A 22279-nucleotide genomic window follows, 5' to 3' on the forward strand; every position below is an offset into this window, starting at 1 on the left:
GTGGGGCCCTCATATTGCTGGGTTGGCCGACAGACTCAGTTCAGCAGCATATGCAGTAAGTAAGAATAGACAATTTTCAGATTAAACAACAGCTGCACGTCTAGTGTATTTTAGTTACTTTCATAGTATTATGTCCTACGGCATTTTGCTGTGGGGCAATGCTGCAGATATAAATACAATTGTTGTGCTGCAGAAGCGAGCTGTTCGGGCAATCTATAAGCTAGCCCGTAATACTTCACCTAGAGAAAAATTTAACGAAACTGGAATCTTAAGAGGATACACCAGGGGCTGGAGAAATGAAAAAAAGTACGTATAATATCTATAGCTGTCTCCCTTACCTCAAGCCTATACCGCAGAACGCGATAGAGACAACTGCAGAAAATCCAGAAAATCAAGAATTCGTTGTCCCCTGATTCCTTCTCCAAAACTTAGCCGATTTAAGTACTTTTTTCATTAAAGATTAAAAAAAGCCTTGAGCTGTGTTCCTATGTTTTGCTTTTTTTTGTATACTTAATCTAGCCAAATCTGTTTTCTGGACGTTTGAACATAGCGAAAAATCTGGCCATTTTTTTGGGTTTTTGAACGTTCATATCTTATTTAATAATTAAATTATGAAAAAAAGAAAACATAGGGACATTGTATTAGTGGCCGTAGATATTCAGGAAAAAAATTATAATTCTACTAACATTATCCAGGGAGGAAACAGGGGACAACGTTTGTATGGAAAAAAGGGCGGTGTGGACTCCTCTTAACTGTTGCTTCTCAATATGTCCTATCAAATGTATTATATGTTAAAAAGAATATAGGTATATGAATTCAAGAAAAAATGTGATACCCATGGGAGAAATACTCGTAATAAACATAAGCTTGAAATTCCGGTGACTAGACTTACTAAAGTCAAAAATTCTTTTAAAGGTCAATGCAATGATATTCTATGTTACTTGTATACGCCTTTATAATAAGATCCCAGAAAACTTTCAAAATCTGTCAATTAATAAATTTAAAAAAGTTGTTAAAGAACGTTTGTGTACCAAAGGTTCATTTCATGAATGATAGTACACCCGAGAACCTCAAGCGGCGCAAATATGAGAACCTCAGCGGAGATCTCATATTTGAATCGTTTGGGGTAGAAACCCTAGGGTCATGGGGTCCGGCGGCACATAGACTTTTTAGACAAATATCTAAAAAGCTTATTGAAGCCACCCGAGACCCCAGAGCCGGGAACTACCTGGCACAGCGGATAGCAATTGCCATCCAACATGGCAATGCTGTCAGCCTGCTGGGCACTCTGCCCTGGTGGGGACGACCTGGGGAAGTTTTTCTGTTTATAGATTTTTTTAAGGTTGTATAATTATATAATAATATACTAGTTTAAATATTTTTAGATTGTACTTCTAGTAATAAATTATTGTATTTTATATGAAAATAAAAATTCAGTTCGACAAGGCTTTATTTGAACGTGGCGAGAAAAGTAACTAAACGCTTTTATTATAGAAAAAAGTATATATTATGTCTATGGAAAAAAGCATATATATTATAAGTCTATGGAAAAAAGTCATTTTTGATATGTGTTTGACAGTTCTCCTTTACCAGCAGCGCCCCCGTCAATGTCACCCACGTTCAAATAAAGCCTTGTCGAACTGTATTATCGATGGTATACTATTTCAGATGGTTATGGTGATGGTGGTGATGGATGGTTTATAAAAGAATTGGCTTCGGCCTTCACTAAATTCATTAAATAGAGAAAACATAGAAATGGCTGTATGGGCAACGCTCCCTTTGCCTGTCCCGACGGGGACGAATTAAAAAAAAATTATCGATGGTATATTCCCCGCGTTCCAGATGACGTTAGAAACGCTCACGCTCAAGACCGTAGTTTTTCCCGTTCCACTAGCTTGTGAGCGTCAGTGATACAAACCCAAGTGGAACGGATTATGGATCGTTTTGAGCGTTTTGAGAAAAGTTTAAAAAAAGAACTATATTTTTTTATACATAGGTACATTGAACCGAACTTGGATATTACGATCCTTTTCTTTAAGTCGTAAATAAAAGTAATTTTATTGTTTATAGTTACTTTTATTTTACAAATAAAATGCATAATATTATATTTGTTTCGTTTTTAGTATTACATTTTTTTACTTAAGTAATCATATTTTAATATAGTTAAACTTTTATTATATTTGAGTTTTCACATTGAATCATATTTTAATAACAAAACCACATACTTTGAATATTGACTATTGTCACAATATACATAATATAAACGTTAGGTAACAATACCGCTTAATGCTTAGTCAAGTACGAGTAAGTCAACAGGTATAGGAGAGATGAAAATTAGTATTAAATATTATATTTTATAAGAAATAATTTGACCTTTTATTTAAAACAATTTATTTGCCAATCAAAATATTTCATTAAATGTTATTTAATTAAAATATTATTTGTAATGAAATAATATAAAGTTTTTTTGTCTCTACTCTCTCGTGAAAATTTTCCGAACATGGCTTTCGCGATATAGTTACGTTAAAATTTAAAAAAAAAAACTAGAACGCCCACTTTGACCCATCTTCGTCAAGGGTCGTTTTGAGCGAAAATGATGACGTCATGAGTGACGTCATAGCCGCGATCAAAACGACCCCGGTCGCCAAAGGGAACGGCAGAAGGGGACGTTTTGAGCGTTTTGGTCAAAATTAACGTCATCTGGAACGCAGCCATTTGGCAGCCATTATCGTCATGCTGCTGTCACCTGCTTGTCAAGTAAAATGTCGGAGTTTTTGAAAGAATGTGAGAGAATGGTTTTTATATTATTTTCCTAAAATTGTGTTATCTGGGTTTTTAATGTGTAATATTGGTAGGATATTAACCATTAAATATTCGTTATCGTGCACAAGTGTGGGAAAGTGATATAATAACCAGAAACGTGCTCTTTTGTGTTCCCTCCAAAACTCCATCAAAAGTTTCAGTAAAGCGTCCTACCACTTTACTGAATCGACCGACTTGACTTCTTGACTGTATTGACTTTATACTTAGACTTTGACTAGACTTAGACCTGACTGACCTGACGATAATATAGAAAAAATTGTATAAAGAATATTGTTTTCCCGCCATAATATTATACTCGACACTGGCCATGGTTATAGCCGAAGTGCCATACATAAAAAAAAAAAGTAAAATGTCAACTGTCATGGTTGTCAAAACTCAAAAGTCAAAACAATCATCATCATCAGCTGCATATAAACTAGTAATCTGTGTCAGCTGCTAGGAACTGCGTTCCAACTTCCAACTGCTATCTGTGCAAATATTATAGGATTTAAACCAATAATTAGCAATATCTATGTTATAATAAGAAAAGATTACAGAATGGCTTCGAGATTTAGTGGTGCTTTACAGTTAACGGACCTTGACGACTTCATAACTCCCTCGCAGGTAGACAACTTAACCTGTTTTTCATTTTTATTTGGACAATAATAATATTGTGTAATGGGCTATGCGTGCCGTAAAGAAATTTTAGATCAGAGATTTTGAGGGCTGAAAAACAATAAGTACGTTTTTAAATGTGGATCTTTAATTGCCGAGATATTTAAGTGATGGGATGATAAGTATCACTGCATTTTTTATTATATTACAGGAATGTATAAAACCAGTGAAAATTGAGAAGAGCAAAACTAAGACAGGTGCAAAAATTAAAATTGGCGAAGATGGATACTTTGATATATCTAGTGGAAAGGAGCAGAAACTCAAGAAGGTAGAAATAACACTGGCAGACTGCCTAGCTTGCAGTGGTTGCATTACCTCTGCTGAGAGTGTTCTAGTTACTAAACAGAGCCAAGAAGAACTATTAAGGTGGTGTTTTATTTTATTTTTAAGTAATGTCTTAGAATAAAGAATATTGAAATTGTGTTTTTTCAAAAGGATTTTCTATTATTTTTATACATTTCTTTCTATTTCTCTTTATAGGGTATTCTTAGAAAGGAAGTACACAACTAAGAAGGGTGAGATACAGGACATAAGTCTGATAGTTGTGTCTCTCTCCCCACAACCCACTCTGTCTCTGGCAGACCGGTATAAACTTACCACAGAAGAGGCTACTAACAAGTTAGCAGGTAGACTATAATATCAGTTATAGCAATAATAGCTTCTAATATTTTACAGGGGCTAAAACTCTTTTAGAACTGCAAATTTCACAGGGAACCATAGTATTATCACTTTGTTTTGTTAAAATCTTAGCATAACTAAAGTTTATCAATACTATTTCTATTGACCGAATGGATTTACTTGTTAGATTTAAATAATTTTGGACATTTACAATTATTGTTGTGGATCCTCCATTTGCTTTATTCAAAAATTGTCAAATATTTCTAGGCTATTTCAAGAAGCTCGGTGCAGATTTGGTTGTGGATATGACTGTTGCCGAGGACCTGTCACTAATGGAGGCCCAGCAGGAGTTTCTGCAGCGTTACCGAGAGCAGCAAGCAAATGCACCGGGAGAACATCTGCCAATGCTGGCCAGCTCCTGCCCAGGTATGAATACTTGTATCAAAGAATGCCTCACTTGGGACTGGGAGTTAAGAGGCTTTTTCAAATCAATCCTTTTAATGCTGTTAGTACTAAATAAAATTCATAATCATTAAACAATTTTGTTTTGTTAAGTAGTTAATTTTTATATTATATTTGTAGAGGTATAATCGTGAATGCATCGGTACAAATTACTATTATTGTTTATTTTAAAAAGATTTTTAATGTATGTGTTACGCTCAAAGACCGATATCGCTCAATGAATTACCACGCGTACTTCAAAATATTTTTTCTTTTACTAAATCACTGCATAAAGTGTTTTTCATTATATTTGAAAATATCCATAGTTCCATGATATCCGTGCTAATATTATTACTGTCTGTCTGTTTGGCGTAACGTGTTATTGTTTGTTGTTGTTTTTTTAATATAAGGTAATCTGATCTTAATAAATTATAAAAATTTCGTTTTATTTTTATTTAAGTATTTAAATATTATAATACTACTAGTTGATGCCCGCAACTACGTTGCGCCAGACACACAGTAATAATATTATTATATTATTTTAAAAAATATTTTGTAGTACTTCTGGTAATTCAAATATAATCTTCCATACCTATGGACGATTAATCAATCAAGACCAAATCAAGAAAAACGAATAGCATATAATTATCAGCCACGACACGTATTTCGCGTTATGGTCTTTTTGTGATTGCCAGAACGCGTCGTGGCCGTTTTCATTAGAGCCACGACGTGAATTTCGCGTCGTGGCTGTTTCATTGTGATCACAACGCGTTGTGAGCCGTTTTTTCGCTCATTGAGCGATTTCGGTCTTTGAGCGTAACATATGTACTGTGTCCTTAACCCGTTGATCGTGGAAAAACGAGACACAATAGAATTTCTATTGTGTCTCGGTCACCGCCCACCGGTGGCCGTATGGGGCTTGATGAATTAATTCAAATAAAAAAAAATACTGTAAATAAACTACTAAGTATAAATTTACTACTATAAATACTACTATAAATTTTAAATTATGTACTTATAACATTGAAATAATAAAGCCACATACACACAAATATATTTCACTTTTAGCTAAAAATATTCATCAAAGTTTATCCACCTTATTGCTGGACTTTGAAAACCGTTTTTGTAAATAGTGGGCCCCATGGGAGTTTCTTACGCTTTAGTCTTTAAAAGTTTGAAAATTACTTACATTCATGAAAATATAGTAAATGAAAACACAAATGCGTAATTTGGTTATAGTATTAAACGTTTCATCCATATCAGGCTGGGTGTGCTACGCCGAGAAGACGCACGGCAACTTCATCCTACCGTACATATCCACCACGAAGTCCCCGCAGCAGATCCAGGGTTCCCTAGTGAAGACCCACCTTTCTCCCACTCGCCAGCTGGACCCGGCCTCTGTATACCACGTGACCCTCATGCCCTGCTACGACAAGAAGCTGGAGGCCTCTAGGGAAGACTTCTACAGCGAGATACTCAACTGCCAGGATGTGGACTGTGTCATCACCGCAAGTGAGTAATAGGCTAATAGCGCGTTTAAAAAATGTACGCCGAATATTTAAGCCACGTAAAATATATTTAAAAAACTTTTTTTTTAAAGATGTGTCAGGGTGAAAAATGTAAAGGGTGCAAACATTGTGAAAAAACCTATGAAAACAGTACCTACAGAGTGTCTACAAAGACTGTGCAGGGTGCAGGTACCTACGAATTTTTTTTAAATGTCTACAAAAATTGTACAGGCGTCTTCGAAAACTGTGTAGATGTCTACGAAAACCGTACAAGTATCTACGAAAATGGTATAGATGTCTACGGAAACCGTACAGGTCACAGGTGTCTACGAAAACTGTATAGGTATCTACAAAACCGTACAGGTGTCAACGAAAACTGTGTAGATGCCTACGAAAACTGTACAGGTGACAGGTGTCTTCGAAAACTGTGTAGGTGTCTACGAATACGGCCTTATGATCTTTAGTTCTTGCTAACAATATGTTATTTGTATGAACAGTCGAGCTGGAACAGATGCTGGACAACAGTGGGCTATCTCTAGCTGACTGCACCTCAGCGGCTCTGGACGCGGCGTGGGGCGGCGCGGCGGGACTGCACGGCCGGCCCGGCTCGGGCTCCGGTGGCTGGGCTGACCACGTGTTCGCGCATGCTGCAGAACAGCTCTTCGGCGAGAGCGACGCTCCACTCGTGTATAAGAACCTCAGGTAGGTTTTAACCTTCCGACCATTTTGGGTGGTATAAATTTGATGTGTTGAGTGTTCCGTGGCATCTTCCGTGGTATTTTTGTCAGCCCGCTCAGTGCTGCAAAATTTGGATTTATCTATTCCATAAAAAGTCATTAGCCAATGATTTGATCGGTTCAATATTTTGCATCCTGGGGCCGTACTACGAAACCGTTTTGAGACTCAAACAAATAAATCGGAATGCCGCGTCCTACTCTAACAATTTTTAAATGCCTTTCTGATTCGATAGTTTAAGTCTTAAAACGGTTTCGTTGTAGGGCTCCTGATAAAAAAAAAAACTGACACTTATTAATTTTAAATGGGGGATTGTACAAATCAGCATTGCGCCCGTGCGAGCCGGGACGGTTGGCTACTGTTAATGCTAATTCCTGAACTTGACACAGGTGGCAAAGGTTTAAAAGTCTAATAGACAATAGCGTTGTAAAATCTTCTCAAAAGTAGTCAATGGGTTATGCAACCGCCGGGTCAGGAGGAAACTATTACAAGTACTATGATGTTTATTCGTAGTTTGATGTTCACATAATACTGAAAAGCGGGGACCGGACATACTGTCTCACCCGCCACACGACAATGTCTTATATTGCATCTCGCTCTATTCCTGTTTCGCAGATTTCTCGCGTTTCGCAGCGTCGGTGTACCTGAGGCGTAATAGTTTCCATTAAACTAGCAAATTATAAATACATTATAACCAGATTGATATAAGCAAAGACCAGACATTTTCCTTAGTCTATGATCTAAGTGACATTTTCAGCAAATAATACTAATTTGAGCCGAAATGGATTTTATTCGCAGTTGTAAATTATTACTGTTCTAGTAGTCCCCACTAACATAAGTCAAACAAACATATTTCCACCGTGATATTTAGGAACCCGGACTTCCGCGAAGTGACGCTGGAGCGGGACGGGGCGGTGCTGCTACGGTTCGCAATCGCCAACGGGTTCCGCAACATACAGAACCTCGTGCAGAAGCTCAAGCGCCGCGCCTCGCCCTACCACTACGTTGAAGTCATGGCCTGCCCCGGAGGTAATATCATTAATCATTTTGCTGACTGAAACCCTTTCTAACATTAGAGCCTATAGGTATAAACGTATGGAAGTATGGATTTTACTTGCGTCATACAGGGTGCAATTAAACTTTTCTGCCAAATATTAATCTTTGTTAAAAATAAAAATGCACGTATTTTTTCGTTTATCATCACTCAGTAAGTACTAAAATGTTGAGAAATAGCTACGCGTCGTCGCTCGCGCGTGACGTGCGCCCGCGCGCGCGCCTCCCCCCGCGTCACCCCCGCTCATACCCACCGCCGCGAGTGACCGTTCTGCAAAGATTTTAAATGGGATAAAATGTCATTAAAAAAATAACACCCAATTTTTGCTTAAATGGACTCTCCCAAAAAATGATACCTAAGCCTTGGAAAAAAATTGACAGGAATATTTAATTGCCCCTATATACATAGTTGAGTGTGAATTGTGATACCCTTACTATCTCTGGATTAACACTTTTATTTACATTTATTTTATTTACATAGTTACCAAATATTATTCAACACTTTAAGATCTATTTATTCCCCGTAGGTTGCCTGAACGGCGGCGCGCAGGTGCGGGCGGGGGCGGGGGAGAGCGGGCGCGAGCTGGTGTCGCGGCTGGAGGAGCGGTACCGCGCGTTGCCGCCCGCGACGTCGCCCGCTGCCGTTGCGGTCGTGCGGGACTGGCTGCACGGCGCCGGCTCGGACAAGGCGCGCGCGCTGCTGCACACCACGTACCGCGCGCTGCCGCCAGCCGACACCGCGCTTAATCTCAAGTGGTAGTCAGGTGCTAGATTCATTACTAAATAGGGACGATAATGAGACAGGCTTTAGCCGGCCCTTGACTAGCAATTTTATTGTGAATATCACCTATTGCGTAATATTATTGGCCGGCTTATAATAGTGCGTAGACTTTATGCAGATGGAACAAAACAAAGTGATAATACTTTGAAAGTGTGTAGAAGTGTTGAAAGATAAACTTTTAAAAATAATTCAAATTCTTGGCGTTGGGGCATTTCTAATAGAAACATAGAAGTCAAAAGTAACTTTTTCAACAAAAGACACCATCACTTTGTTTTGTAATGCCCTGTATACTCTATAAGTTGTCTTGTCAATCCACCTATACGGGATTTACCTCCTCGTAAACAAAGTTAGTTGTGGAAACTGTTTCTGTTACCGAATGTCGTTTTCCGGCTTAAACGCGGGCAGGCCCCCAGGCTTCTATAACACTGTGAATGACTATTGTAAATATTAATATATTCTACGAAAAAATTATATATGTTGTACATATTTGTTAGCAACAGGGGACTATTAAATGGTTTTATTGCAACATATTTTTATTTATATTGCATTCCGTTTTCAGCAGGTAGCTTACACTATTAATTAGGTTGTAGAAATAATTAATTGCACATACAAACATTAAAGCTTTCTATAAATAAATAGTAAAAATTAATGGAAAAGTAAACATCAGGCCGATGGCCAGGTTTTGCTGGTGCGTTATGCGTATAAAGAATTTTTTTTAAAGATTGGGAGAAAGGTATGGGACCCAGATGTGGAAAGTTCTAGGCGCTACCGAGTAAGTAGCACGCAATAGCAGTAATTAACGTATCGCATTATAAATGTTAAGTAGCACGACGTCACTGCGAGGCGCGGGGCGGGGCGCGGCGGGGGGCGGGGCGCGGGCGGCGACATTGCGGTGACTTGTGCACTCGATTTGACATTTACATGCTTTTTATGCAGATTTCCACTGAAACTACCGCCGCGATCCGATCGCCGTGCGGGAACGATACGACTACTCTTTCCATCAATTTTAGACTTGTTATAGCTTGTTAGTATATGATAAGTATGTTGAAAGAGAAATTACAAGTATCATTTCTAAAAACGGTCAGTGCATCATGCTTACATAACAAACCAAATGTTTTCAGTAAACTTGAATCGATATAAGTCGGTTCAAGCTGATTGAAAATGGTCAGCCGTCAGTCATATGAGTAAGCTTTAAAAATAATTCAAAATTCAAATAAAAGTAGTCGGCAAAATACTGAGTTTGACCCATGGATATTATTATGCATAAGTCAGTTACCCCAAAGTCCAAACTGAGTATTTTGATCACTTACGTTCTTTTTGAGGCACTGCTTGTGGCTGGGACTATATACGTATTAGACGTTAGGACTCAGGACTCAAGTGTCATTTGGATAATATTATATACGTTATATTATATCGGAATCGCCACGCCGTCGTTAAATAAAATTTAAATGAATTAAGTCACCCAATCAATTCGTACGGTCAGTGTGTAGACCGCCCGCCGCGCGTGCAGTTAAAATTCAGTCGCACGTTGTTTACAAAAATAAGTTTACAAAACATATTACATAGCATAAGGACTTATAGGATAATTAGTGTACTGTGATGAAGGTGTCTCGTGTTCTGTGGACGCATAAGTTAAGTTTGATGTTGCTATGTGCGTTGGCCGGCCGCGCCACATGCACAGGGCTCGGCAAGTGCCCCATCTACCCACAGTTCCCCGATTATGACATAACACGGGTAAGTGTTTCCAATTATAATTTCTTTTTTAAGCGAACTTCCGTAAGTGTGACCCGTGAGTTGACCCTTAAAATCATGTCACAGGTAAAATAAACGGCGTAGATTTTGCAAAGGATGATGTCGCTCTACTTTTCATTGCTGCATCGAATCTGTTTGTCTTGGCGTTGCATTAGGATTTAGATCAGGGGTTACCAAACTTATTTTGTCTACTGCCCATTTTGAAAATAAATTATGTCTTAGTGCCCCCCATTGTTTCAATATAGCATCCAGAGGAAATTAAATTATAAATCACCCCCCCCCCCCCCCCCATTTTTTTCTGGGTTCCTCACGGCTCACCGCCCGCCTTTAGACCTTCAGCCCCCACAAGGGGGCGTTATCGTCCACTTTGTGAAAGGCTGGTTTAGATCAAATCATTTTTCAAAAGCAAATCAAAGCCAATTTACTCGCAAGTCGCAAGTATATTTATAAACTTGTGGATGAGATTGTATTGGTGTCGCATATTACACGGGTTAACGATAACAATATATTGCGCCTAAAACACATATTGTAGGTTTTGGTCGTTTCGAAATTCTTTTGGCTTTATGGTCAGACTTACGAGGAGTTCACACCGCTCTTTTTCCATACAAACGTTGTCCCCTGTTTCCTCCCTGGATAATGCTAGTAGAGTTATAATTTTTTTCCTGAATATCTACGGCCACTAATACAATGTCCCTATGTTTTCATTTTTTTCATAATTTAATTATTAAATAAGATATGAACGTTCAAAAACCCAAAAAAATGGCCAGATTTTCCGCTGTGTTCAAACGTCCAGAAAACAGATTTGGCTAGATTATACAAAAAAAAGTAAAACATAGGAAATTTTAAATTATATAAATATAAAATATAAAAAAAAGGAAAAATTTCTTTAATCTTTAGTGAAAAAAGTACTTAAATCGGTTAAGTTTTGGAGAAGGAATCAGGGGACAACGAATCGTTGATTTTCTGGATTTTCTGCAGTTGTCTCTATCGCGTTCTGCGGTATAGGCTTGAGGTAAGGGAGACAGCTATAGATATTACACGTACTTTTTATTTATTTCTCTAGCCCCTGGTGTATCCTCTTAAGCAGTAGCAGGGCCCCCGTAAGGGCTACTGGCGCCTGTGTGCAAAAAAAGGATTTTGGCGCCCTTTTAGGCAAATTTTTTGGGTCCTTGGTTTTGGTGCCCCTAAATATGGTGATTTGGCGCCCCTAGAGGATGGCGCCCGTGTGCATTGCACATATAGTAACGGGGGCCCTGAGCAGTAGCAAAATATAAGCTGCTTATCCATTAGCCACTCATGCACACGCCCGAAATGCATAAAGTTACAACTGTAAGGTGACGCAGTTGTTTACTGTATTCGCCTTCACTGGATGCACTATTGAATAGTGAATTCAGAGGTCACTGCGGCTGTGATCCAAGTCCAAAAGAGTGTTATGTTCGTTTAATTTTAAATTCACGTAGGTGAACTAACTAACTCTGGCCCCTTCAATCCGCATGAAAAATACTTTAATTTGTGAGCAATTAATGTTATATATCTGTATGTTTATCTGTATTAGGAATTAGCTGGAACATACAAGACGATTTTCGAGATAGGTACATTCGGTTCGTAAATTCCCACGACTAGACTGAATCAAGCGAGCCCTAGTATATCCCACAACCTGTACCACAGATTAAAGTTATAGGTATATACCTACTATAATATGTCGCGCCGCTTCGCCCGCGTAAATTAGGAATTTTACGGAAACCGTACATTTTACTACAAAAAATAGTTTATGTACCTTCACGTGGTCTACTCTATATCTATGCCAAATATTTCCATAAAAATTGCTCCAGTAGTTCGTGTGATAAACCCTTCCTAATATTTTCCCCCGTTTTTTCCACATTTTCCTGAGTTTCTTCCTGAGTGATAATATATTGGCCTATAGCCTTACTTACTCGATAAATGAGCTATCTAACACTGAAATAAGTTTTTAAATCGGACCTGTATTTCCTTAAACCCCTTAATACTTAGATTAGCGCGTTTAAGAGGATACACCTGGGGCGAGAGAAATTGAAAATAGGTATTTGAAAATGTATTGCTGTCGCACCAATCTCACGTCTCCCACCTCAGAGCGCGATAGAGACAATACGACAAAAGTTCTAATAAAAGAACAGAAAATCTTCGTTCGTTGTCCGCTGATTCCTTCTTCAAAACTTAACCGATTGCAGTACTTTTTTCATTAAGAATTAAAGCAAGGCTTGAACTGTGTTCCTATGTTTTATTTTATTATTAATTGTATATTCTAGCCAGTTTTGTTTTCTGGGTGTTTGAACGCAGAGGAAAATCTGGCAAATAAAATTATGAAACAAAAGAAAACATAGGGACATGCTAATAGTGGCCATAGATATTAAGGAAAAAAATCATAACTCTACCGGCATTATCCAGGGAGGAAACAGGGGACAACGTTTGTATGGAAAAACGGCGGTGTGGACTCCTCTTAAGCAAACAAACTCTTAAGGTTTATAATATTAAAGTATAGATTTTTTAAATTATCGCTTACAAACTCGAGTCTTGATCTAAAAGACTATGAAAAGTACCAATAATAGGGTCATAATAGACTCATAATCATGGGACGATGCATGGTATAATATGGTAGTGATGATGATGATTAATGTAATTTGCATAGTAGCATATGCTGTCCGTTCTTAAAACAACGCTGTATTTATAAAGATCAGGAGTTCTTGCTGCTTGCCTTCCGAACCACGGTATACCAGGTATACCTCGGTGCAAAATCTTACTTGTTGGTTACTTACTTGCATATGCTTAGAATACTTCTCACGAAACCGAAGTCACCATATGTTTCCCTATAAATTTTGAGTTCCCTCGATTACTTATGGATCCACCACTTTTGTGAATACAATACCAAATTAAAATGATACCCTATATTATACCAAAAGAAAAAAATTGAAAATCAGTTAACAAACGGCGGAGTAATCGTTGAACATAAAAAAATGAACATAACACCTTCTTCATTTTGAAACTCGGTTAAAATTGCAGCCTATGTGTTATCATCAGTCAGTCAAGGGTGACGACGCGAGCCCTCACAAAGCTGGGCTTTTGCCTTTTAGCTAGTTCTCATACTATTATACCTAATGCATAATGTCCTTATACTATTATAACATAACGAGCTTCTGCCCGCGGCTTCGCTCGCGTTAAGAAGGATTATTATATACAAACTTTCATCCCCTATTTTAACCCCTTGGTGTTGGAATTTGTCAAAATCCTTTCTTAGCGGATGCCTACGTCATAACATCTACCTGCATGCCAAATTTCAGCCCGATCCGTCTAGTGGTTTGGGCTGTGCGTTGATAGATCACTATGTCAATCAGTCAGTCACCCTTGAGTTTTATATACAGGGTGTAACAAAAATAAGTGATAATACTTTAGGGTGTGTACGTGTTTCTTGTAGAGAGTTCACTGTGAAAGTAGCAGCGCTGAAAGACGAAAATTTTTTTTTACTTTTGTATGGGGAAACTCGTGACGCTCGGTCCCTTGCCCATACAAAAGTGAAAAAATTTTTGCGTCTTTCAGAGCTGCTACTTTCACAGTGAACTCTCTACAAGGAACACGTACACACCCTGAAGTATTATCACTTATTTTTGTTACACACTGTATATTAGATATTAGCCTGTACATTTCCATTCAAACTGTAATATCACTTCCTGCCCTTGACTCTTGAGACCTTGGCCCAAATCAATAGCATCAAACCGAAAACTGAATATAGAGGCAGATTACTCGATAGGTACCTGCAGCCCCTGCAGGCAACAGATATCGCAAAAGTACGAGTCTCATGGTTGGCAAGCTCTATTTCCGGATTCAAGAGTTTTTTTTTTAATTAAAATTTCACAATAACATGTGTTGTCTTAAGATATTTCGTAGAGTTTTACAAGAGTCTTTAAGGCCTTTGGGTATGTGGCTTTTCAAGACGAATATCACCTGAATACTGTAAAACTTTCAGTATTTCACACTGTAGTGTTTGTATTTCAGGAAATGACCTTTAGAAACTTTAAACTGATTTAGTAATTTGTTATCAAATGCCAAATCGTCGCTAGTTATTATTACATAACGAATCTATTGTCTACCTAAATAGTGGATAGCTTTGGAAATTCCGAGTTCACGTCACACTTAAAATCTATTCGAACAAGGTTAAGTGTTACAAATAACTCCGGTTAACACACGCCTAGCACCTTAATCTATGTACATAATAATTATTTACTAATTGTATCGTTTTTTAAACACCTACAATCTAAGAAAATATTATGTACGTCGATTATATAGCTCTGTCAAGTGCAAATTGCACCTCTTCATTATCCTCACCATAAAATATGAAATAGCTCTACTTGCCAGGGAAGTAAACATTAGCATTAATAAAATTAATTCCTATTTGATCGGCCGCATAGCCCGGGTCACAAATAATGATATTTAATGAATACTAACTTAACATTAATATTATGAAATTTTTTGACATAAACTCCGTACATGTTCTTAATGTTTCATTATGTAAAAGTTAAGTAACAATTAAATGTCTCTGACTGCGGTCGTCACCTCGCCACTAAAACATCATAAGCTACGTTTATGCCACGTATTTCGGTTACAGATGACGGGCACGTGGTACGAGGTGGAGCGGTCGTTTCACCTGATGGAGATCTCTGCGAGCTGCACGGAGCTGCGAGTCGAGCTCAACGACCGACAGCAGCTGCTCATCACCGTAAACACTCTTAACCGCTGGTAAGTCAGCTGCAGAGAAACTGCAGGACACCTTTATGTAGGTAAGTACACCTAGTGGGTACAAATTTAGATATAAGTACATTTCTTTTGAATATTCTCGTGTCCCCAAGTCGTTATGTTGTACCTACTTAAATGACGCACCCAGATGTCTTTGGCAATCCTGTGGAAGATCGTAGGCAATAACGGCGTTAGGCTATAGGTTAGCGTCTTTAGGTAGCAGGGCGTTTGTTGCTCTACCAGCACCCTGGGCGCTAAAGGAATCTCGCCCAGGGCGCTATGGTAGTAACTAAAACCGACTCTGTTTGTATGTTTATGTCTTTAAAAAAACATGTCGTCACCGATATCGTTCTTTTAAGCTAGTCAGCTTACAGAAAAGATCTAATTAAGCAGCAACGAAATAAACGTTTTAGACCACCACAGTCTCTAAACATAAATATTTAATTTTCAAAGCTACTCAAATAATAAATATAAAATAGGTGCATTCTGGTTTTCAGGACGCGCGGGCAGACAACGAGCTACGGGCTAGGCATCCCGAGCCACAGCGGGTCGTCGGCGTTCCGGTACCGGCTCAACAACCGCATGCCCTACATCATCGGCCGCATGCTGCCCGGTGCCGGACAGTACCTCGTCCTCGCGACCGACTACACGCAGTTCGCCGTCGTCTGGTCCTGCACCAACTACAGCATCGCGCACTCCGGTAAACACCAATGTTACTACACAGTTAGAACTCACTAGATTTATATGGGGCAGCGCGGTGGGACCAGAAAGTTAATATACCTAGCGGAATAGAGAAACAAAGGCCTGAGCAAGAGAGATGTCACTATCAGTAACACTGCGTGGTAAAAAGAGACTTATGATACATGACAGCAGGCCTTTTTTTTACGTCCAGTCGGCACGTGCCGCGGGTTGACAATTTAATCTCATAGAATTCATGTTCAATCATATTTGTGTAAGTGTATACGTACCACGTACACATATTTTTCATACAGATGAAAACAAATTTCGGTTTCGTTTGACAGCTTGAGATTGTTGCTCTATTCCGCTAGGTATATTAGCTTTATGGGTGGGTTGCCTGTCCCACCCATAAAGTTAATATACCAGCTAATAATTGTCAACTAACATTTTTGTTTATAGGTAAAAATAAATATAAATCTACGATATAAAGCGACAACACAGCATTTTTTTTTTCATAAAGTTACTCATCCCTTATTTGATTAATTTGTTTGTATTTTCAGATCGCATCTGGATCCTGGGCCGGCAGCGCGACATCGAGGCGGGTCTGCGCGCGCGCATCTACACCATCCTCACGCAGTTCAAGCTAGACCCCGACCGCCTCATACTCGCCAAAAACGACAACTGCACAGCGCCCACAGAAATAAACACCTATGACTATTTTGTGTTTCAGTCGGAAAAATAGGGCTCTCTTGCGCCAGTCTGGGTTTTTGATCCTTGCTTAAATATCATCTTAGCTCTCTCGTACTTCGGGTACTTGAAAGACAAGCCACGATAATTTAACCATTATAAAAGTTAATATACCTAGCAGAATAGAGAAACAAAGGCCTGAGCAAGAGAGATATCAGTAACACTGCGTGGTAAAAAGAGAGGTGTGATACATGACAGCAGCACTCTTTTTTTTGACGTCCAGTCGGCACTTGCCGCACGTTGACAATTTAATCTCAAAGAAATCATGTTTAATCATGCTTGTGTAAGTGTATACGTACACATATTTTTACACACGGATGAAACCAATTTCGGTTTCGTTTGACAGCTCGAGATTGTTGCTCTATTCCGCTAGGTATATTAACTTTATAAATTTAACACGGAGTTACTAATTATAACCTAGATAGGCGCAAGCGGCAAGCAAGTCCCCGTAGCATGGTAAGCGCAAGCGCCGCGCCGTACAAACTTGAGTCGCACTTCTAAATGAAATTTTTAGATACGACTCGGTTAAAACGTCCCAACTCTATTTTACGATGAAAATAAAACCAGGCATTACTAAGAGGGTGATTTTCACTTTCAGTTTCTGTACTTTGTCGCTTTGGATGTTTTTTTTTTTTTTTTTTATTAAATAAGGGGGCAAACGAGCAAACGGGTCACCTGATGGTAAGCAACTACCGTCGCCCATGGACACTCGCAACATCAGAAGAGCTGCAAGTGCGTTGCCGGCCTTTTAAGAGGGAATAGGGGAGGGTAGGGAAAGGAAGGGAAGGGAATAAGATAGGGGATTGGGCCTCCGGTAAACTCACTCACTCGGCGAAACACAACGCAAGCGCTGTTTCACGCCGGTTTTCGCCGGAGTGGTATGATTCCGAACAATTCCTCAGAACACTCCCCGTGATACAACCGATACAGGATGCAGAGTGAAGCAACATCTCGGCGTAATTCCAGGGGGTCCAAGCTGTTTGAAACACTATGGCAGTCAACAATTCGAGCAGCCCTTCGTTGGATACGATCCAACGAAGGGCTGCTCGAATTGTCTGTTGATGGATGTCTTCGAGTATAGGGGAGTAGTCAACTCAATAACACACATGACTTCAGTACTTACAATTTAATGGTCGTTAACGAGTCAACATATAATATGTAGTTCACATTTTAAAAAGTTTTAGGCCTTTTATTTGGTTGAAATATAAGTAAGTACTAATAAATACAGACACGACGAAGAGTAAATGCAAAATTAACAAGACTTTATTAAAAAACTTCGCTTGATTTTTTTTAATTAACCTGAAAATATAACGCTAAAATATTACAACAGTATCACCAATCCTTATCTTATCAACAGATGGTATGGCTGGGTACCCCGAACGACTTAAAAACTCTAATAAAAACGAAATTAATTAACAAAAACAAATATATTAACAAACTATTAAGTACAACAAAAAATAAAACATTTCGTACAGTTCATACACAGTTGAAGTAAAGTGCAGCACTTCAAAAATATTCTCTTTCTGCTGCACACAGAATTCTTATGCTGCGGCCGCACCTGCGTAGTGCTTCGAGCTTAAAACGATACCATTGGACGATCTGCGTGTATCGTCCAATGGTATCGTCTCATAGCACGAAGCTTCGTACGATAGACGCATGTGCGGCCGGGGCATTACAGATATTTCTCGTTCCCTTGCAACATATGGATCATAGATCTACATGGGCATTCTTCCATCGAGTTTCAATTTACGATGATACTATGAAGTTTACTTTTCAACAAATGAATTTTATAATAATAATAAAAACTGGTGGCGGATCATGTAGAAATTCCTATATAGATCACAAAATATCCCTAAGGCTCATATCACATCGAAATGGCGGCGCAGCGGCGAGCATTTTCAGTGGCCGCTGCGCTGCCATTTCGGTGTGATTTGAGCATTACAAGAATAAAATATTGCTATCGCGTTTCTATTGGTGCTTGACGCGACCGCACAAGCATATTGCTTGTATACTTCGTACCTGAATAAAAGAGACACGTAGCGATAAATCGATGTACGAATTTGTACATTACGCTTCGCGATCGGATTTTACAGAACATGGGTCCAGTGCTTATCGTGTTGGAATTCTCCGTAAGTTTATTAATCAAAATATATTTATATAGTATCTTTAAAATACTTCATATTGTTTGAGCAAGAGCAGACTTAATGAAACCGATTAATCCATTAACTAATAGGGCCTCTTCAAATATAAAGGCTAGTAAGATAACTATGAAACAGGTTCATATTAAGTTAACTACATTTTTGAATAATTTACAAAATTACACCAAAAAATGGTCTAGTGAGAATTTACCGTATCATACATTTTCCCGCAAAAAAAGGATATGTCCCTTTTTAGTGTCTACACTATATCTGTGCCAAATTACATAAAAATCGGTAAAGAACTTTAAGAGATAAGCACATTTAAACCAACAATCTCTTCAGCTTTATAAATATAGATCAAATTTTTAAATCTATTTAGTTTAAGTATAAAATGTTTAAAAAGTTTCCAGAAGTATAACCTAATTGCAATTTAAATAATAATAATATAATACAAACTTACATATTGTGTATATAAAATCAATCACAGAAAAAGTATTCACTAATCATAGACATTATAATATGGAGTTAAATGTTAATTTAGTTTACAGACATCAATGATATATTAATTATTATTATGATGATTTAAACTATGGTATATAAATACCTATCTATTGTAATGTTTCTATTGGAAGATCAGCTGTTTGATATTTTATTACATTGCATAGTTTAGGGCATGGGCGTACCGAGGGGGGGCAGGGGGGGACTGCTGCCGCCCCCCCCGGATAATGTTGACGTCCCTACTGAGTATATTATCTAGTACTTTCATCTATAACAATTAAAAATTAAGAAAACGAATTTTTGCTATTTGTTGGCAATACAATATTTTCACAACTAAAAATTATTAATTTTTTATTCTTTATAAACACCTAGCTTATAAAAAAATCTGATTTGAAATCCTTGTAGACATGATAATTTCAGTTTCATTACTAATATTATGACGACTACGACATATATACAGGTTGTAATAAAATTACTGTAAAATACAGATGGGACGAGAGTACTATAAATGCCACATCTTTGTACATTGATGGTTTAACAAATACCCATTTATTCATATCTGACTATGATGTACGCATCCCCTTTAAACTACATTAAATGGCCAACAAGCTCATGTACACTATAATAAATAATTGAAAGTTTCGTATTTCGATTTGATTGAAAGACTTGATTAGGCATGCATAAAATTTGAAGGTCAAGGAAATATTCCAATAACATCTAATATCAGATACATTAATATACTTATAGAGATCAGTGTTAACCTGTGATTCTTATTATCCACTTACAGTAATTATATCTATACCATTCAATTTCCAAAACATGCACATTAAAATAATGTACGTCAAGTATGTCTACAGTATATACAAAATATATTACTCAATTAAATTAATATTGCTAGCAGTTGCAGCTTAACATCAATGCTAAATCCTCCATTGGAGGAAGAGAAGACCATACGAAAGAGCTTAATAAGACTCATCATCAAGAAATTCATCATAGTCTCGGTCATCTATTTTTTCCCATTCTGGTTTGTGGTGTTTATTTGTGCCGTTCACATGGTTGCTTGATGTGTGGTGGTTATTGGAGAAATACTCTAAGCAGTGGTTGTTATGATGATTGTTGTCAATGGGGTCGGCATGGTCACTCAATGTGTGGTGATTATCTCGCCCATGTTCCAGTCTATTGCTCGATGTGTGATTGTTGGACACATGGTCCAAGGGTTCTCTCGTTGCGTGGTGATTGTTGTCTGATGGGTCCACACGATTGTTAGGAGTGGGTTCTATGCGGTCACTGGTGTACTGGTTTATCCACAACTGCTTTTCCTCCACCTCTTTACTTACCACCACAAATAGTTCTTTCTCTTTACACTCTAATTGTTCTTTCAAGTACACTATCAAGTCACTACTCTGAAATAAAAGAAAATTACATTACAAAATATTTAGAAACTAGGACACAGAACCGTATGGGAATAATAATATTTTGTTCTGACCACTTCCAAATGATACGGCATATGAAATTGTTAAGGAAGACTTACCCTCCCTATTAGTTGCGGGGAGTCTAATTTTGAATCTAAGTTGTAGAAGTTTCCCTGTATTTGACGTATCGCTATCCAATGTCTCCTGTGCAGTGGCAACATGACAAACCCCAATTTGTAGTCTGAAGGTACATTTAGTATAAACCCGCATATATTTGATAAATCTAAGCAACCTGGATCTCTGCAATAATTAAAATTTTATACTAATGTAAACTAAGCAATTAATACAAAACAATATTGCCAAATAGTAAACATTGTTTTTAATGCAGGGTACAGCTACAGGGATACAGAACTAATAATATAGTAAGTTAAGTATTGAAATACTTCTTACTTTCTTTTGTCAAACCAAACAGCTTCACATCCTTTTCTCTGTAAAGCGGCCATTATTACATTGATGTCGTAGTTTCCCAAGCCCAGCATGGACCTGTGTGGATTGATCCAGACGTTTGGCGAGAGCTGGCTGCATATTGAGTCTAGTTCTGATTGGGAGAATGTATTCCGAGTCTGCAAATACGTTACAAGATTATTTTACTCTATTTATATCGATTATAATGCAAGGAAGCATATAGAAGTTAGCTAGTTATTATTTAGAGCTCTAAATAGTGATAAATAGTACCTGAAAAAGGTTGTTCAATGCATGCAATGCGCACAGCTCTTTAACTTGTTTTTCGTGATAAATCTGAGGTTTAGAACCCATGTCGTTTATTTTTAATACATATTTTGTATGTATTAATTCTATCACAGAATTATAATAGGTACTTGCTATAATTTGTTATAAGCGTTTTACAAATTACAATGCACCAAATCCAACCAAAAATATTTCGATTTTGGCGTTTGTGTCTTTGTGTCAAAATAAAATTCAAACGTCATTTTTTTTTTCTTATTATGGCACTTCGGCTATTTAACCATGGCCAGCACAACGGCCAGTGTCGAGTATATTATTATAGCGGGAAAACGATATTCTACAGTTCGACCTTCTGCTCTAAGTTGGCGAGGAGTCGGATATCCTATTGATTACCAGGTGATGCTATAGCACCAGGTTAAATTTCCATTAATATGTGTATACGTATATTGTATATTCACAAATGTCACGAGCTAGAATTAAACATAAAACCCACCAAGCGACTACAAGTTGCTAACGGCCTTTCATGAACCAGATAAACCCTGATTGTCCAGCATTGAGCAGGCTGATGATGATGAATTATAGCTAAGAACACTTTTGATCATGTCAGCTTTCAAACAAAAAAAAAACTAGATCAAAATCGGTCCATCCGTTTGGATGCTACGATGCCACGGACAGATACACACACAGACAAACAAACAGACAGACAGACACGTCAAACTTATAACACCCCTCTTTTTTGTCGGGGGTTAAAAAGTATTTATTATGAAGAAGAAGTGTTGGAGTTTTGTCGGGAATATGAAAGAGTGATGTTGTGTTTTTGTATTATTTTCCTAAAATTGTGTTAATGGGGTTTCTAATGTGTAATATTGGTAGGATATTAACCATTAGATATATTCTTTATCGTGCACAAATGTAGGAAAGTGATGCAATATC

General features: G+C 37.9%; 3 protein-coding genes across 3 annotated transcripts; 2 read left to right on the plus strand and 1 right to left on the minus strand.

Moving 5' to 3' along the window:
• Positions 1 to 3233: 3233 nt before the first annotated feature.
• Positions 3234 to 9081, plus strand: LOC121732007 (probable cytosolic Fe-S cluster assembly factor GL21135). Its single transcript, XM_042121746.1, has 8 exons — positions 3234 to 3426; positions 3629 to 3843; positions 3958 to 4103; positions 4363 to 4521; positions 5800 to 6048; positions 6542 to 6746; positions 7651 to 7808; positions 8360 to 9081. Exons 1-8 carry the CDS (start codon positions 3361 to 3363, stop codon positions 8590 to 8592), a joined length of 1431 nt encoding a protein of 476 aa, XP_041977680.1. The 5' UTR covers positions 3234 to 3360; the 3' UTR covers positions 8593 to 9081.
• A 1000-nt stretch (positions 9082 to 10081) lies between these two features.
• On the plus strand, positions 10082 to 16549 carry LOC121731883 (apolipoprotein D-like). The gene is made up of 4 exons (XM_042121559.1): positions 10082 to 10347; positions 15002 to 15132; positions 15627 to 15829; positions 16368 to 16549. Exons 1-4 carry the CDS (start codon positions 10213 to 10215, stop codon positions 16547 to 16549), a joined length of 651 nt encoding a protein of 216 aa, XP_041977493.1. The 5' UTR covers positions 10082 to 10212.
• Positions 16550 to 19586: 3037 nt separating this feature from the next.
• LOC121732008 (josephin-1) lies at positions 19587 to 21469 on the minus strand. The gene is made up of 4 exons (XM_042121747.1): positions 21338 to 21469; positions 21053 to 21225; positions 20722 to 20902; positions 19587 to 20593 (listed from the first exon to the last, which is right to left on the minus strand). The coding sequence occupies exons 1-4, from the start codon at positions 21416 to 21418 to the stop codon at positions 20153 to 20155; spliced, it is 876 nt and encodes a 291-aa protein (XP_041977681.1). The 5' UTR covers positions 21419 to 21469; the 3' UTR covers positions 19587 to 20152.
• Between the last annotated feature and the right edge of the window lie 810 nt (positions 21470 to 22279).

This window comes from Aricia agestis, chromosome 11 (genome assembly GCF_905147365.1).
Source record: "Aricia agestis chromosome 11, ilAriAges1.1, whole genome shotgun sequence".
Classification (NCBI taxonomy): domain Eukaryota; kingdom Metazoa; phylum Arthropoda; class Insecta; order Lepidoptera; family Lycaenidae; genus Aricia; species Aricia agestis.

Excerpts from the sequence above, each read along its gene's own strand:
- LOC121731883 (XM_042121559.1), top strand. The coding sequence starts at position 10,213 with ATGAAGGTGTCTCGTGTTCTGTGGACGCATAAGTTAAGTTTGATGTTG. Across the intron at positions 15,133-15,626 it reads GTAAACACTCTTAACCGCTG|GACGCGCGGGCAGACAACGA; the intron begins GTAAGTCAGCTG and ends TCTGGTTTTCAG. Across the intron at positions 15,830-16,367 it reads CTACAGCATCGCGCACTCCG|ATCGCATCTGGATCCTGGGC; the intron begins GTAAACACCAAT and ends TTGTATTTTCAG.
- LOC121732008 (XM_042121747.1), bottom strand. The coding sequence starts at position 21,418 with ATGGGTTCTAAACCTCAGATTTATCACGAAAAACAAGTTAAAGAGCTG. Across the intron at positions 20,903-21,052 it reads GTTTGGTTTGACAAAAGAAA|AGATCCAGGTTGCTTAGATT; the intron begins GTAAGAAGTATT and ends TAATTATTGCAG. Across the intron at positions 20,594-20,721 it reads CCCCGCAACTAATAGGGAGG|AGTAGTGACTTGATAGTGTA; the intron begins GTAAGTCTTCCT and ends CTTTTATTTCAG.
- LOC121732007 (XM_042121746.1), top strand. The coding sequence starts at position 3,361 with ATGGCTTCGAGATTTAGTGGTGCTTTACAGTTAACGGACCTTGACGAC. Across the intron at positions 6,049-6,541 it reads GGACTGTGTCATCACCGCAA|TCGAGCTGGAACAGATGCTG; the intron begins GTGAGTAATAGG and ends TTGTATGAACAG. Across the intron at positions 6,747-7,650 it reads CTCGTGTATAAGAACCTCAG|GAACCCGGACTTCCGCGAAG; the intron begins GTAGGTTTTAAC and ends CGTGATATTTAG.